The following is a 17,374-nucleotide window of genomic DNA, read 5'->3' as shown; positions in this document are numbered from 1 at the left end:
GACAGGGGTTGATTGATTGATTGATTGATTGATCAAATTTATATGACCACCCCATGCAAAGTCATTCTGGGCAGCATACAACAAAGCAATAAAAGCTGTCAATAAGGAAGACAGTGATTGTTTAAAACCTTTATATAATAATTAAAAAGAATTAGATGTTACAAGAGCAGAACTAAAACCAGAAAAGAGAATGATAGACGGAGGGATCTTAATAGTGACAGAGCAAGCTCATGAGTTCACCTGCCTCCTGGGCTCCCTTTATTTACAGAGTAGATGGCAGCTGTGACTAGGGGGGTCCTTTGCAGAGGTTTGTGTTGTGTCCCTGCTCTGCTCACAGTTATTCACTGCCTTTTCACCACATGGCCCCAAAGGAGGTGGTTCGCAACTTGGCGTCCTCCTGGATGGACGGCTGTCCTTTGATGAACATCTGGCGGCCATCTCCAGGAGGGCCTTTTACCAAGTCCGCTTGGTCCGCCAGTTGCATCCCTTCCTTGACCGGGATGTCTTATGCACAGTCACTCACGCTCTGGTTACGTCTCGGTTGGATTACTGCAATGCTCTCTACATGGGGCTGCCCTTGAAGTGCACCCGGAGGCTGCAGTTAGTCAGAATCTTGACTGCAGTAGTAATGGGAGCCGCTCGTGGCTCCCACGTAACACCACTGCTCCGTAGTCTGCACTGGCTTCCTGTGGTCTTTCAGGTGCGCTTCAAGATTTTGGTTACCACCTTTAAAGCGCTCCATGGCTTAGGACCCGGATACTTACGAGACCACCTGCTGTTACCCTATGCCTCCCACCGACCCGTACGCTCTCATAGAGAGGGTCTCCTCAGGGTGCCGTCCGCCAAACAGTGTCGGCTGGCGGCCCCCAGGAGTAGGGCCTTCTCTGTGGGAGCATCGACGCTCTGGAATGAACTCCCCCCTGGCTTACATCAAGTGCCTGATCTTCGGACCTTTCGTCGTGAGCTAAGAACATACTTATTTATTCAAGCGGGACTGGCATAATAGTTTGATTTTAAATTGGGATTTTATTAATATTCTTAAATATTTTAAATTTAATTTTAATTATTAGCCGTTTTTGTAATTTTGCTATGTTTTAATTTGTTTTAATTGTACATATTTTGCATTTTATCTCCGGCTGTACACTGCCCTGAGTCCTTCGGGAGAAGGGCGGTATAAAAATTTAATAAATAATTAATAATAATAATAAATAATAATTAATGGACTACTGTAATGCCCTCTACATGGGGCTGCCCTGAACAGCATTTGAAAGTTTCAACTGGTGCAAAATGGGGCAGTTGCAGGCAGTTCTATGTGCTTCTAGAACACAGCATGTTACACAGCTGCTCCATGAAGTATCTATGGAGATTCCCAGTCATCCAGGTTGTCCCAGGTTGTCCTTTTTTTCAAGAGGCAACTGGACTTTTAGGTTTTTCTTTGAAGATGTTGCACTTCTCATCCTGATACCTGCCTTGCCTTGCAGGCTCATTTCTGTGACTGCTTGCCGCCACTCACATGCGTTGCCCTTGGCCTCCATTTTGCCATCAGAGGGCCTTCTGGAAAGGCCTCCGCAGCCAATAACAGAGCTCCAACTTGATCTGGAGCTCTGTTATCAGCTGCAGAGGGCCTTCTGGAAGGTCTCTGACAGCAAAACGGAAGCTGGGAGGGGGTATGTGCCACGTACATCTATCTGGAGTCCCTTTCTCAGCTGCAGAAGGCTTTCTGGAAGGCCTCTGATGGTGAAATGGAGGCCAGGAGCAATGCGTGTAAGTGGCAGCAAGCAGCCACCGAAAAAGTGAGCTGGCAGCGAATCCTGCTGGATGGGGCTGTGGGTGCTGCCACCTGAGGTGAGTCAGTAATTAGACAACCCCGAAAATAAGACCTGGTGCATTTTTTGGTGGCAAAAATATATAAGAACAGGTCTTATTTGTGGGGGAAATGTGGTAATATACAGTGTATAATATAACACTGAGATAATAGTAATATATTTATTTATTTATTTTATTTATTTATTATTTAAATTTGTATACCGCCCTATCTCCCAAAGGGCGGTTCACAGGCATTATCAATAGTAGTAGAAATATAAGACAATATATGCGGAAAGAACTCATAGATTTATGTTTCTATCTTTCAATTTTGTATCTTGGATAATTTTTTTAAAATGAAACATTTCCCCAACCCTTATAAGGGTATATAAACATCTGCCTGTCCAGGATTCAGTGCTATTGTGGATATTTTGAGAGAGAGAGAGAGAGAGGGAGGGAGGGAGGGAGGGAGAGAGGGAGGGGGGAGATTTCCCATAGAAAAGAAAAACTAGGAGTCACAAACCCTGGGTAGGCATGAGTGGGGATCATGTGACTAGATGGGTGTGAGTGATGTTGAGTTGGCCATGCCCACCCAGGCTTTGTAGTTCCCAGTGTTTTTTTTTCTGTGGGACATGGGTCCAAATGTCTCTCTGAGAGTTTAAGGTTGCAGACCCCTGTCTATATTAACTTGTACGGAAGTGACCATATGTTTTCTTCCTTTCCTACTAAATTTTCCTCATGAGGTGACTTCTATTGTTCAGATCTGGCCTCAGCACTATAACGCAGCATTTGGGGAGAAAGATACAACTCAGTAGACCAGCTGCAGAGGCCAAGATGGAGAAGATCTCCACGGCCACCATGAACTTCCCTTTGGTGCTCAGATAGGTGGGGAGAAAGGAGACCCAAACGCTGCAGAAGACCAGCATGCTAAAAGTAATGAACTTGGCTTCATTAAAGCTGTCCGGTAGCTTCCTGGCCAGAAAAGCCACTATGAAGCTGATGAGACTCAGCAAACCCATGTAGCCCAGGACAGCATAAAACATGATGGCTGAACCTTCATTGCATTCAAACACGATTTCTCCCTTCACAGAATGAAAGTCCAAATTAGTAAATGGGGGGGAGATTGACAGCCAGGAGGCACAAAGAGCTGCTTGCACAAGGGGACAGGCCAGGACTACAATCAGCTGCTTCCCCAAGAGTTTTCTCGCACTGTTTCCTGGCTTAGTAGCCATGAAGGCCAGAACTACAGTCAGAGTTTTTGCCAACACAGAGGAAATGGCCGTGGAGAAGACGATGCCGAAAGTGGTCTGTCGGAGGAGACAGGTGAGGTTCCTTGGCTGCCCGATGAAGAGGAAGGAGCAGAGGAAGCAGAGCAGGAGTGAAACCAGGAGGATGTAGGTGAGATTACGGTTGTTGGCCTTGACGATGGGTGTGTTGCGGTGTTTGATGAAGGCTGCCAACACAAGGATTGTGATCAAAGAGAAGACAAGAGCTAGACAAACTAAAATGAAGCCAAGTGTTTCCTCATAGGAGAGATAGTTCCTGGTCTTGGGAATGCACAGGACGTGGTTCTTGCTGGGGTGTTGGTCTTCTGGGCAGGGGATGCACTGAGCCGCATCTGGAAAAACAGGCACCAGCTGACATTAGACGGAGAACCAGGGATTATCTTTGAGGGAATTGTTTTTCCAATGAAAGAAGTGAAATGCCTTACATGCCCCATCTCTTTACTTCTGCTGCACACAACACAGAAGGATCCAGTGGAATCAGCAACTAAGAACTTCTCAGGAGTAATTATATAATGAATTAATTGATTTGTTTTATTTCATTATTACATTTTGAAATTCCCATCTCCCACATCGAGGGACTCTGGGCAGTGTTCAATAAAATATTAAAACATATAAACCAGGGGTGAAATACCTTCCCTACCGGTTTGGAAGTGCGTGTGCCATGCCCATCCTCTTGCTTTGCTTGCGCGTGGGGACATGCATCACATGCGATTTTGGACCCTCTGCACATGCGCAAAGCCTTCTGCGCATGTGCAGAGGGTAAAAAACAGGTTACTTCCGGGTTAAAACCAAACTTTATTTGCATATGCACAGGATTAGGTTGCATGTGCGCAACCATCTCATCCTCCCCCGTCCCACTGGACCCAAGAAGGTTACGGACCGCTGCTTTAGGAAACAGGTTAAAAATACTCTTCTGGACTTTTGGGGAATGGGTTTTAGTAGAAGGCAGAAGCAAATTTGCAATGACTTAATGGATGATTTTAATAAAACTATAGTAAACCACCCCTAGAGTGTTTTGAGTAGGCAGGCTAACAATAATTATAATAAATAAATTAATAAACGACAACTCCCAGCAGCCCTAGGAAGCTTGGCCAACGATAAGAGATGATGGCGGTTCTAATTTAGTTATTATCCAGAATTCCACCGATGTCCAGGTGGGTGGGTGGACTCTCATGTTGCCGCCGCTACCGGTTTTCCCGAACCAGTGTGAACCAGTAGCATTTCACCCCTTCATAAAAACTAAAACTGCTGCTAACAAATTAAAGGATCCATTCAACTTTAAAGTTCTGAATGACGTCCATGTTGATTTGTTCAACTGATTTGCCACCTCATATTGTCTATCATTCCTTCCCAGGCAGCCACGCCAGAACTCTTCATTCCTGATTATTTATTTTTATTTTTATTCATTTATTTATTTAGTTTGTCAAACACGTATGAGATAACAGGAATAAGTATAAACATGGATATTAATACAGGAAATGGGGACAAATAAATGGGGACATTAGGACAGGGATGGAAGGCACGCTGGTGTGCTTATGCAGGCCCCCTTACAGACCTCTTAGGAATGGGGTGAGGTCCACAGTAGACAGTTTAAGGTTAAAGTTATTGGGGGGGGGGGTTTGAGGATGTAACAACAGAGTCAGGTAGTGCATTCCAGGCATTGACCACTAACTTGCCTGTTTGATTAGAAATGGTCCCTTCTGGGCAAGAAACACATCCGTAGCAACAAGAATGCTTCCCCTCTGCAACTTTCCTGGCTTGTCCTGGAAGGCAGCTCTTCACACATCGGGAGAAAGGCTTTGTCTGAAAGGAGAGTGAGATTAGCTTTGAGATGGAGGGGTTAAAAATGTTCAGCTTGGCTTCGGGATCTGCGTAAAAGGAGCCCCTCTTCTTCATTCGTCAGAATAGCATTTCCATCACAACAACCTGATCCTTCCTCTCAGCTTTCCTGAACCCTGGAAACAACATCTACTTCCCACCTGGTTGGCCCACACAATGGCATCGGGGTTGATGCTGAAACCTCCAGCTGAAGGACCCTTCAGATTGACCCATCCGACTTTCTGTCGAAGGATGGTCATGTTTGCAAAGACGACCCAGTTGAGGATATCAAATCCTGCATATTTCATCCCAGTTTCTGTAAAGGAGACTTCCTCCCCAGCGGAGTTGTTGAAAAGGACGTTTCTCAAGAAGGCATGCATCTGGAATGGCAAAACAACCAAACAAACAAAGTCCATGGAAGTGAAGAGATTTTATATCAAAGTTACAATTAAGCTGTAGATTGAGGCAAAACTCTATTTCTGGAACTGCTAGATATTCAACTTCAAGGACTGAAGCTACAACTTATTCCTGAGGAAAACTAGGTGCTTGGAAATATAAATGAGTCAAACTCTGGTGCCAAATGACTTACCTGCAGAAGTTGTGAATGCTCCAACACTGGAAATTTTAAGAAGAAGATGCACGCGCTCACAACCTGTGAACCCTTTGTTAAAGTAACTGCAGCCCACATCTGGTTACCTGCCATGGCTTCACAGAGAGCAGGTGGGGCTTCTTTCTGCCCCTCTTCAGTGCCCATCGTGATTCCAACATATACACAACATGTAATGCGTGTGCCACAGAATAGGCAGCATTGTAGACACTGTAGCTGAAACCGGTCATCTTTCCATCAAAGACGGAGGCTGGGAGGGTGTCCAGGTTCTCTTCTCCTGCGCAAACCCTTCGGCCATCATTTGAGGACAGACCTGCCTTCAAAACCTGACAGTCAAATACAATTTCCCACCAGCTGGGCAGAAAGACGTCTCCATGGGGTTCGTGTGGATTCAGAGCCCAGAGATAATCTTTGAATCCTGGCACCGGGTTTGTGTGAACCGTGAAAGACAAAGCGCCATGGAAGGATTTTAATTTCCCCCACTCGTAGTGGTAGCCAATCGCTGAAAATTCCCATTGGGTGGTCAGGATCCAAACCTTCCCAGAAGAAGTGTGGTTTTCTTCTTCATAATAGGAGAGGGATATTAAAAGGCTTTGCAGAGCACTTGAAACCCCGGAGATAATCACAACCTGAGCATCACTCTTCAAAATTGTCCAAAGCACATCTATTTGTCTGCTGTTCAATTCATTGAATATTAAGATCTGGGGCAAGATCTGTTTTACAAATTGTATGCAGATGTCATTCTGGGCGAGGGTGGCGTCAAAAATCCGGATGAAATGGTCACTGCTCTCTGACTTTTGAACAATGATCCCAATCCAGTTCCAGTGGAAATAGAGAAGGAGCCGGACAATGGCTGCATTCTGTAGGTGATACTGGGGATCAATCTGGTAGAAGGTGGGGAACTGAGTCTTATCCCTCAAAACAGGGTCAGAGAAGCGGTAACCTAGCTGAAGGGAGGGTGGAGTTGAAGGAAAAAGAAGAGGTTAAGGAAGGACATTGGTATTCTTCTGTCCCCCCACCTCACATAGCAAGACACACAAGCAAACGACGTCTACCAGTAATTTATTTTTACAAGCCGACCTGAATCCCTTTAGCAGATAAAAGTTCTGGCAGCTAGTTTCCAAATGCCTGCCAAGTTTCTTATCACCTCTAGAAACAGGAGTCAGCGTATCTGTAGTCTATTGCTGGGGCAACCAAGGGTTCAAAGAGTAGTCAGAAGTCATCCACAAAGTCCTAGCCTTAATTCTGAAAAATATCCCATCCGAAGCTCACGATATGCAATTTTTGTCCATCACAGGGCCTGCAGAGCAACCCCACCCACTTTTATCCCCTTTGGGGCATGGCTCAATGATTCAACAATCTCTGGCCCTTCCCCACCTCTTCCTTTGCTGCGCACACCTCTCCCTCTGACGCTGCCTGGGATCAATCCAAGACTGATCTTCATCAACTCCTTATTAGTGGGTGCTCCGACATGCCTTCCTCCTGGACTTCAGCTGGAACCTGAGGTGTTGCCAGAAAGGAGGGTCCTGGAGAGGGAGGCCTTGTCAGCTCCTCCCCATCACTTTCAGAGTCATCTTCCTCTGTGAGGACAGGCTCAGGAGCCAGAGTCACAACAGGTATCTTATTTTTTATTACTAACCTCAAACTAACTAGACTGGCAGGTATCCTATTCTAGATCCCAATCCCCACAACTTTGCATCTTCATGAGATAGTATAGTATAGTCTTTATTGTCATTGTACATCCTATATACAACAAAATTGGTTGTTGTTTCCTTCCGGTCACAGAATTGAGTGTGCGAGTTGTTGGCAGGAATCACACAAGGCAGAATTTACAGCATTCCCCCTTTCATCATGTTGTGTGTCTAAGTACCTGAGAAACCTTGAAATTGCCAAACACAGTGGCCATCTGGTATGAAGTTCTGGAGCTGAGACCCCCAAGGACAGAGAGAAGATCGTCCTCTGTGTCACACTTATAGTTAGGAAACAATTTTCCCCGGCTGGAGAGCAGAGACAGGCTGACATCTGGAGTCATGCTTGCATAATGGTTCTCTTCATAGATGCGGAAGCCCAGGGTGATGTTGGGGAGAAGTTGTGGGTCTTTGTTGATCTCCTGAATTGCAAATGCCAAGGCCAGGACGTGTTGGTAGTTCTTGGGAACAGGTCTTTGTTGCAAGTGTTAGAGGACAAAAATTAGACAGGAGCAGGAGGGAGGTTTTAGTTAAGAAAGCATTATCAGGACTCTAGTGGTTAATCTCAGAACAGATCTATACAAATTAGTTGATTTATGTTACTGGTGTCAGAAAACAGGGTTGCTGTCAATCAGTTGATCCTGTTCTTACTGTCAACAGTGTATGGCAAATCCTCTTCTCCCTCTCTCTGCAGGACATTTAAGTGAGTTATAATTTATAGCATGAGCTCAGTTCAAGTCAGTATTAGCTGGAAGAACTGGGGATAGAGTTGGATTCATATAGTATATGCAAATACAAACAAGATATGAAAAAGATGCTAAACTATATGGTTTTTACTTAGAAAAAAACAGAGTTGGATAGGATACTCACGGGAACAGAGGATAAATTAATTTTAAAAATTGACAATTTTCTACTTGGCATTAAGTTAAAGAACAAGTAAAGGAAACAATGATCACTTGGGCAAAGAATTTTGGATATTCAGTTGATCTAGACAAATGGCAACAGTTATGGGAAAGGAGCTATAAATTAACAATGTCCGCTGCATATAAAGAAAACCAATATAAAATGTTTTATAGATGGCATATGCCCCCTGAGAAACTGGCAAAAATGTTTAAAGATATTTCAGCTAAATGTTGGAAATGTCACAAGTTACCAGGATCTTATTATCGTATGTGGTGGACACGCCCAGAAGCTAAAAACTATTGGAATAAAATTAAGACACGGTTAGAAGAAATTACACAACATATTGATTTAAAACCGGAGCTGTTCCTATTGGGTATCCTCCCAGAGAAAATTAGTAAAGAAAATATTTACTTGATTATACATGTAATAACAGCAGTAAGGATTGTTTTTGCACTAAATTGGAAAGCAGAGAAAATACCTCTGGAAGGGGAAGTTATAAAAAAAAATTAGACTGTGCAGAAATGAATAGATTAACTTTGATGATAAAAGAAAGAGAGAACTCAGAATATTTTAAGACATGGGATCAATTTTACCATTAGTTAGAAAAAAGATATAGATAAGCAAACTAACAAGTTATGTAAGAAAATGGTATAATCAGAATATTGTACTTGTAGAAAAAATTGTAACAGATTAACTGAAAATGAAGATAGAAGAAGCAATAAAAAGATGAAGCCAAGGAGAAAACAACGAGATGTCACATGGAAGAAATGACTGATGTATTAAATATTTGTGTATAAAATAAAAAAGAAAATTTTCAAAAAAATTCAAGTCAGTATTGACTTTTTCAAAATGAACTTTTCAGTCCAGTCGAGGAAATGTGGCTGATCCTCTTGATAAAACCACACATTTTATTATATCCAGTCATGGAAATATTAAAAGCTGACGTCTTCTGTCCTATGTCCCCAAACATTTCCCCCCAATCTGGCACCCTATCATGTTCTCAGACTCCTTCTGAATTAGGTTTTGGCTTTATAAACCCAATAAATTATGTTAAATTGAATGTCTGATCAGGTTGCCTTTTTCTGGCTAGAAATGATGATGCCAATATATCAGGATGGCTCGAGTTAGAAAAAAACAGTTTTAGTGTCTCAGAACATAAAACTCTTTCTGTTGGGGTTCTCCAAAGAAGATCGCTCCACTGACCTAGAAGTACTAGGTTTAACAAGAGATTGGTGGGAAGGCAGACTTGGTGGGACAAAAGACAGACCCTCATTACGTGAAATGTAACATAGGCATGAAGGATCTCAAAGGTGCTTTTTTTCAGGAGGTGACTGGATTTTCTTTTGAAGACATAACATAACATAACATAACAACAGAGTTGGAAGGGACCTTGGAGGCCTTCTAGTCCAACCCCCTGCCTAGGCAGGAACCCTACACCATCTCAGACAGATGGTTATCCAACATTTTCTTAAAAATTTCCAGTGTTGGAGCATTCACAACTTCTGCAGGCAAGTCGTTCCACTTATTAATTGTTCTAACTGTCAGGAAATTTCTCCTTAGTTCTAAGTTGCTTCTTTCCTTGATGAGTTTCCACCCATTGCTTCTTGTTCTACCCTCAGGTGCTTTGGAGAACAGCCCGACTCTCTCTTCTTTGTGGCAACCCCTGAGATATTGGAACACAGCTATCAAGACATTTCACTTCTCATCCAAGAAGCTTCTTCAGCTCTAAGAAGATAGTGGGGAATGGAAGGATTTCAACTTCTTGCAGACAGCTGGTCATTTAGAGGATTGTTGAAGCACTTGGAAAAAAATGCAGACCACAGGAACCAGGAGCACCGCTCAAGTGACCCTGAGGACACAGATAAAGCCTCCAAGTGCTTCAACGACCCTCTAAAAAGGATGCAAATGACCAGCTGTCTGCAAGGACTAGAAACCCTTCCATTCCCCACTATCCTGTCACAGCTGAAGAAGAAAACTTCTTCAAAAGGAAAAAAAATAACAAGAAAGTCCAGTTGCCTCCTGAAAAAAGTAGGGTTGTTTTGGGACAACCCTGACCCAGATAACTGAGAATCTCCACAGACTTTTAAGCATGAAGGATGGAGTTACAAATCGTCAGAGTAGTGGGATGGGAAGATGAAATTCAATGCAGCAATAAGATAAGAGGACCTTAGCATTATTTCTCCCCAAGTTCAGCCCAAATTGTCTTCTACGCAAAGTGCACTTTTCTTTAGAGGAACATGGAGAAAAAGGTTGACTCCCTTGTGTGACAAGCGATTCTTCACCAGAGGGCTTGAGGGCTTGAGAAGGGATAAGAGGGAGATTGATTGATCAAAGGGAATCAATTTGCCCTAAATAGGAAGACTTCATATCAACAGAGGCTGGGTGGGATTTAAATCTGCCCCATCTTTAAGTCTGCCCTTTCCACATTGCCCCAAGGAAAAAAGACAATCAAGGAAACACTTACAGAGAAAGGCTATCCCAATCTCTAGGAGGCTCATGTGGGAGCTGTAGAACTATAGTGAGGGAGAGAGGTAGGTTCCCACCGATAGTAAGATCTCCAGGTTTGTAATAGTCTTTTTGTTCTTGGAAAGGTCTCCTCCAGAAGCAGTTTGGCCTCAGGTCCATCTGGACAGCTGCAGGCAAGGTCCAAAGCAACACTAAGAGTAAAATCATTGGTCTCTGAAGGAGCCTTTTTTTTCCTAGAGCAAGTCAGAGGAGGGTCTTGCAGGAACTGTGATGCTCTGGTGACTTCAGACGGTTCATGTGGAGTTTTCATTCTTCATGATAAGCATTCATCTAAGCACCAACTGTAAAGGGACCCTGCTATAGCATTCGGAGCTTGTAGATAAACATGTTTTCACCATGTAACCTGTTTAGGGTAGATTAATATGTGGAAATCCACTGAGACGAAGCAAGAATTACTAGCATTTGAGGAATCCCGGGAGAGGGAAATTATCCCCATAACACTGGAGTAATTTTGTCATTTTGACAGGATTTCTGAAACCACAATTCTGTCAATTGGACAACTGACTGAGGTAAATGTTGTTCCAGATGCTTTCTCAGATGGAGCCGAGAGCCAGAAGAGAAAAATGAAGAAGGGCCTCAAGGAACAAACCGAAGAGACAAACTGTGATTGGAGCTTTAGAATTGGACAAGAATTTGGGGTCACCTAGTCTGATCCCCGTAATGTAGGATACACACGAGGCAAACTCTTTTAATTTTCTGAGATCTCTATGGAATTGATTGTTTCTGCTGCCACCACCAAACTCTTTCCAGATTAAAAAACTCCCTGGGACTCACAACATCCAGCCAGTAAACACTCAGCTGCATTCAGTTGCCCAGACTCCACCCCACAAGGTATTATGGGGTCATTTCCTTACTCCTGGGGGAAAGATACTGCAAAATCTCCATTCCCACCTCAGCCAGAGGTGGTATTTGCTGGTTCTTTGAACTACTCAAAATTTCTGCTACCGGTTCTCCAAACTACTTAAAATTTCCACTGCCAGTTCTTTGAACTACTCATAATTTCTGCTACTAGTTCTCCAGAACCTGTCAGAACCTTCTGGATTTCACCCCTGCCTCAGAGACAATTCAACACATAGTGGCAGGCAGGGATAGCATACACTGAATGGCACGACCAAGTAGTTGGTGTTGTACATAGTGTATGAGTTAAACCTCTCCAAGCCCAGATGTGATATTCCATACAAAGTTGTGGAGAATAACATTGTTAAAATACATATTTAATTCTATGTATTTTAACAGCAGCCAGGATTCTATACACACAATATTGGAAAAATGAAGAACCCTACTGATATAATCCAAAAAATACTGGAATGTGCAGAAATGGATAGGTTAACCCTAAAAAGAAGTTGGAGAAGGAGAAGGAGAAGGAGAAGGAGAAGAAAAGAAGAAGAAGAAGAAGAAGAAGAAGAAGAAGAAGAAGAAGAAGAAGAAGAAGAAGAAGAAGAAGAAGAAGAAGAAGAAGAAGAAGACTTGGAATATTTTATGACTTGGGATTTTTTTACAAATGGCTAGTTGCTAGAGACAGAGGTTAGATGAGTGGATTTATGTGAAAATATGGACTACATGGGAAAGAAAATCTGATTAGTAAATACTTTGATGCAGGGGTGAAATCCACCAGGTTCTGACAGGTTCTGGAGAACCGCTAGTGGAAATTTTGAGCAGTTCAGAGAACCAGCAAATACCACCTCTCGCTGGCCACAGAGTGGGGTGGGAATGGAGATTTTGCAGTATCCTTCCCCTGCCATGCCCGCCAAACCATAGCTACCAAGCCACACCATGCCCACCAAGTCACACCCACAGAACCAGTAGTAAAAAAAATTGAATTTCACCACTGCTTTGATGGTTATATAATTGATATCAATATGGAAGATTGTATACTTTTTAATAACGATCGATATTATCTAATTTGTTTTTGAGACAACCAGGAGCAAAATACAGGACACAGAGAATTTGTCATTACAAACTGTGGTTTATATACAAGACTTCCATATACAGAAATATATATGGTAGGCACATACTAGGCAAGCAATCAGTCTTCAACTCTACACAGAGAACTACAATGCAGATACAACACAACAGCTTTTTTCAGCTGTTTAGTAGTATCCATTTTATCTTTCGACCAACTATATACATGTACATTTTGTTTCTTACTTACATATTCATATAATCACTACGTAATATACATACCTACTACACATTAAAGATTGCATTTCACTATAATACAGTATCTTCTCTTATACCATACATTATACATTAATTTTAGATTTCTTTTCCAGCCAATTATACCATCTGTTCCATGTTTCATAGTAAATCATTTCCTCTCTGTCTTTAAGTTCCATCATTAACTTATCTGATTCTGCACACTCTAGCACCATTTCATCATTTCTCATTTCATGATCTTGATTTACAACCTTACAGCGGCTGGCCAGCTTTAAATATTCATTATCCTGACATGATGCTTATAGAATAGAATAGAATAGAATAGAATAGAATAGAATTTATTGGCCAAGTGTGATTGGACACACAAGGAATTTGTCTCGGTGCATATGCTCTCAGTGTACATAAAAGAAAAGATACGTTCATCAAGGTACAACATTTACAACACAATTGATGATCAATATATCAATATAAATCATAAAGATTGCCAGCAACAAGTTATAGTCATACAGTCATAAGTGGAAAGAGATTGGTGATGGGAACTATGAAACGATTAATAGTAGTGCAGATTCAGTAAATAGTTTGACAGTGTTGAGGGAATTATTTGTTTAGCAGAGTGATGGCCTTCGAGAAAAAACTGTTCTTGTGTCTAGTTGTTCTGGTGTGCAGTGCTCTATAGCGTCGTTTTGAGGGTAGGAGTTGAAACAGTTTATGTCCAGGATGTGAGGGATCTGCAAATATTTTCACGGCCCTCTTCTTGATTCGTGCAGTATACAGGTCCTCAATGGAAGGCAAGTTGGTAGCAATTATTTTTTCAGTTATATTTTAACACTTTGGATACTTAGAAAACACACTGTTAAATATAGAAATGGAATTTGGGATACAAAAGGAATAAAAATTTTATTGTTTTTTTATTGCAATGTCCTTCCTGTCAAAGACTACTTCAGCTTTAATTGCAATAATACAAGAGCAACCAATAGATTTAAACTTAATGCTAACCGCTTTAATCTAGATTGCAGAAAATATGACTTCTGTAACAGAATCATCAGTGCTTGGAACACTTTACCTGACTCTGTGGTCTCTTCCCATAATCCCCAAAGCTTTAACCAAAAACTTTCTACTATTGACCTCACCCCATTCCTAAGAGGACCATAAGGGGCGTGCATAAGCACACAAATGTGCCTACCGTTCCTGTCCTATTGTTTTTCTTTTTCTTCTTCATATATATATATGTCTTTGGTTGTGAAGTGTCTTGGCGACGTTTCGACGAAGTCTCATTCGTCATCTTCAGGCTTCAGCTTCGTGCTTCTGGGAGCAATGTGTGATCGCAGCTGTTTCTTCCTTTTAACTGCTAGTGGGGGTTTGAACTGATTGGGTGGGAGCTTGGCTGTGCTCTGATTGGATGGGGGTTTTTCTGTGCTCTGATTGGCTGGGGTGTGTCCTGTGTTGGTGGGGGCTTGGTTGTGCTCAGTTTAGTCTGTGCTGTTGGGTGTTTTGAGCTGGTGAGCTGCATAGCTGTTGTTTGGCTTTGTGGTCGTGCTACATCTTCATAGTGGGTGTCAGTCTGCTGCATGAATGGATTGGAGGGGTTTGAAATGGCTAATGTTGCAGCTGCGGTCTGGCTTCTGGTCCTTGGTCGTGCTTCATGATCAGTGTGGGTTTGGGTCTGCTTTCTGGGTGGATGTGCGGTGGTGACATCCTGTGTGGACCTTGTGAGTGTGGGTCTGGTGTCATTCCTCGTGTTAGGGACTCGTTTGTCAATAAGGGTGGGTTTCCAAATGGCTGGTAGGCGGGAGGTGTCATCTCGTTTGTTCATGCTGTGTGGGCGTTTTTCTATCTCAATGGCTTCTCTGATTATTCTGTTGTTAAAGTGTTCAGTTTTGGCGATAGTTCTGGTCTTTTTAAAGTCAATATCATGTCCTGTGACTTTAAAGTGTTGGACCAGGGAAGAAGTTGGTTCCTCTTTTTTGAATGAGTTCTTGTGTTCTTCAATGCGTGCACTTATTCTTCTGTTGGTTTGTCCAATGTATGTGGTGGGGCAGGCGGTGCATGGGATTTCATATACTCCTTGATTTTCTAACTCAATTTTGTCTTTGGGGTTTCTTAGGATGGTGGATATTTTTCTGTTTGTGCAGAATGCTGTCTTGATGTTGTGTTTGTGGAGGATCTTGCTGATTCTGTCTGTGGTGCCTTTTATATATGGGAGGAGGGCTGTGCCGTTTTCTTGTTCTCTGTCTTGGATTTTAGTGGGGGTTCTTTTGGATTAGCTTGGTAATCTTATTTCTTTGGAATCCATTGGATGTTAGTACGTTAGTGAGAGTGTCTAGTTCGGTTTTAGGTGTTGTTCATCAGCTAAGCATTTTGTTCTGAGATGAGTGTCTTGGCTACGGAGTTGATCTGTGCTGGGTGGTGGTGTGAGAGTGCGTGCAGATAGCGGTTTGTGTGTGTTTTCTTCTGGTAGATGGTGTGTCCTAGGGAGCCATTGGGTTTCTGTAGACTAAGACATCTAGGAAGGAAGTTGGTTATTAACTTCTGTTTCCATGGTGAACTGTATTTTGGGGTGTAGGCTATTGAGGTGTGTGAGGAAGTTGTCAAGTTTTCTTTCCGTGTGGCCAGATTATGAAGGTGTCGTCTACATATCTGAGCCAGAGTTTGGGTTTGTGATCAGATTTTCTAGAGCTTGGGTTTCAAAGTGTTCCATGTAGAGATTGGCAATGACAGGTGAGAGGGTGATCCCATGGGTGCTCCTTCTACTTGTTTGTATTTTGTCCATTATAGATGAAGTATGTGTTGGATAGGCAGTGGTTGGTCAGATCTAGGATGTGCTTGGGGGGGTTATATTTGTTTTGGATAGCTGTCAAGGCTTCTTTGATTGGCACTTGGGTGAAGAGGGATATGACATCAAAGCTCACGAGTAGGTCGCTGGGCTGTAAGTTTTGTTTCTTTATGATCTCTATGAACTGGAATGAGTTTTTTACGTGTGAGGTGATGGATTCTGCATAGGTCTGTAGTTGTTTGTCGAGAATTTTGGCTAGGTTTTGTAGAGGTGAGCCTATGGAGCTGACTATGGGTCTGAGTGGGGTTCCTTCTTTGTGTATCTTGGGGAGGCCATAGAGCTTAGGGCATCTGGATGATTTCTCTCTGGGAATGATTCTTTGTTGGATTTCTTCGCTGATGGGGGAGGCTTTTATTTTGGATCTAGTGGTTTCTTCTAGGTAGGTGGTGGGGTCTGTTTTGGGGCTTGTATGCAGGGTCTTGGAGTAGGTTAATTTGGTTTGGTAGTCAGATGTGTTCATAACCACCGTGGCGTTGCCCTTGTCTGCTGGTAGGATTATTATGCTGGTATCTTTTTTCAGGTTAAGTAGTGCTGTCTGTTCCTCTTTGGGTAAGTTGCTTTTGGGTGGCTTGCTGGTGCAGAGGATGTTGGAGATCTCGAGTCTGATTTTGTTAGCGTCATGATTGATTTTGGTCAGGCTGGTTTCAACTCCATATAATCTCAGTGGGGATGTATTTTGGGAGTGACTGCAAAGTTGAATCCTTTGGAAAGGACATCGGTTTCAGCTTTGGTGAGGATCCTATCTGAGATGTTATGCACTGTTTGTTTCATGTGTTGCTGTGAGGGTGGAGTTTGTTTTCTGTTCTTGTAGTCTTGAGTTTGTTGGTGTCGTGTCTGTCTTGAGGGTGGTCTGTGTTTCTCTCAGGCGGCAAGTTGTTTAGTTGTCCCAAAGTGCAGGGAGCATCTTGTTGCTGAGTTTGAGGTGAAGTGTGAGGAGATCTTTGTTGATTTGATCTAGGAGGAATCTTTTTGTGTGAAGTTCATTTCTGATTAAGGCCAATTCTGTTCTTTTTAGGATGGTTTGGTGGCTGCAGAGTTGGAGTGGAATTTCAATTGGAAGCATTTGGGATTAAATTTTTTTATTCAGTTTTTATTAGTCAAAGGTTTATACAAATACATATCAGGTATGGTAAATTTTCATTTTCTTATCTAAAATAAAATTTTACTCAAATTTTAACACATACAACAGCCATAAGGCAAGCAGGTGACAGTAGCTAAGTTTGCAAATTTTAATACGTAATAAAGAAGAGTCAAGAATAAACAGAATATCGTACAAAGAGAATAAGGAAAACCAACACAATCCCAAATATCTTTATCACTTCCTAGTTTTGGATCTCAGAACTCTGGGTTCCTCCCAACTCAGGGCAGCAACAGCGGCCGCTTCAGCATGATCTATAACCTCCCTTCTTCAATTCCTGGGTCATCTGATTCCAGGAAGGCTTCCTCCACATAGGCCGTAGCCTCCGCTGTACTGATTTTTTCATGCCTGTCATCAATCCCTCTGGCATCAGCCATCTGAAATCCTTCTGGTACAATTTGCTTGACAAAAATAATATTTCTTTCTTTTTCACGTACCTGTCTGGGAATCTGCCTCAGAATGGCTATCTCCTGCCCTGTAAATCAGTGCCCCACTCCTATGTTTTCTAAATTTTCATCTCTCGTCTCTCTTCTCAAAATCCCCAAAGCTTCAACCAAAAACTCTCTACTGTTGACCTCACCCCATTCCTAAGAGGTCTGTAAGGGACGTGCATAA

At 42.5% G+C, this 17,374-nt stretch overlaps 1 protein-coding gene across 1 annotated transcript; it reads right to left on the bottom strand.

Annotated features, from left to right (window-relative positions):
• Positions 1 to 2,528: 2,528 nt before the first annotated feature.
• Positions 2,529 to 10,730, bottom strand: LOC131188328 (vomeronasal type-2 receptor 26-like). The gene is made up of 6 exons (XM_058163544.1): positions 10,570 to 10,730; positions 7,385 to 7,676; positions 5,604 to 6,461; positions 5,069 to 5,287; positions 4,755 to 4,892; positions 2,529 to 3,410 (listed from the first exon to the last, which is right to left on the bottom strand). Exons 1-6 carry the CDS (start codon positions 10,728 to 10,730, stop codon positions 2,529 to 2,531), a joined length of 2,550 nt encoding a protein of 849 aa, XP_058019527.1.
• Positions 10,731 to 17,374: the final 6,644 nt, after the last annotated feature.

This window comes from Ahaetulla prasina, chromosome 1, assembly GCF_028640845.1.
Source record: "Ahaetulla prasina isolate Xishuangbanna chromosome 1, ASM2864084v1, whole genome shotgun sequence".
Lineage (NCBI taxonomy): Eukaryota > Metazoa > Chordata > Lepidosauria > Squamata > Colubridae > Ahaetulla > Ahaetulla prasina.
Note: the sequence above shows the minus strand (reverse complement) of the source record. Positions and strands in the feature narration are given on the sequence as shown.

Bases quoted from the DNA above. Each gene is read 5' to 3' on its own strand.
- LOC131188328 (XM_058163544.1), bottom strand. From the start codon at position 10,730: ATGGACCTGAGGCCAAACTGCTTCTGGAGGAGACCTTTCCAAGAACAA. The intron at 7,677-10,569 runs GTAAGTGTTTCC...CTTGCAACAAAG, and splicing joins GATTGGGATAGCCTTTCTCT to ACCTGTTCCCAAGAACTACC. The intron at 3,411-4,754 runs GTCAATGCCTGG...GATGCGGCTCAG, and splicing joins ATCAAACAGGCAAGTTAGTG to TGCATCCCCTGCCCAGAAGA.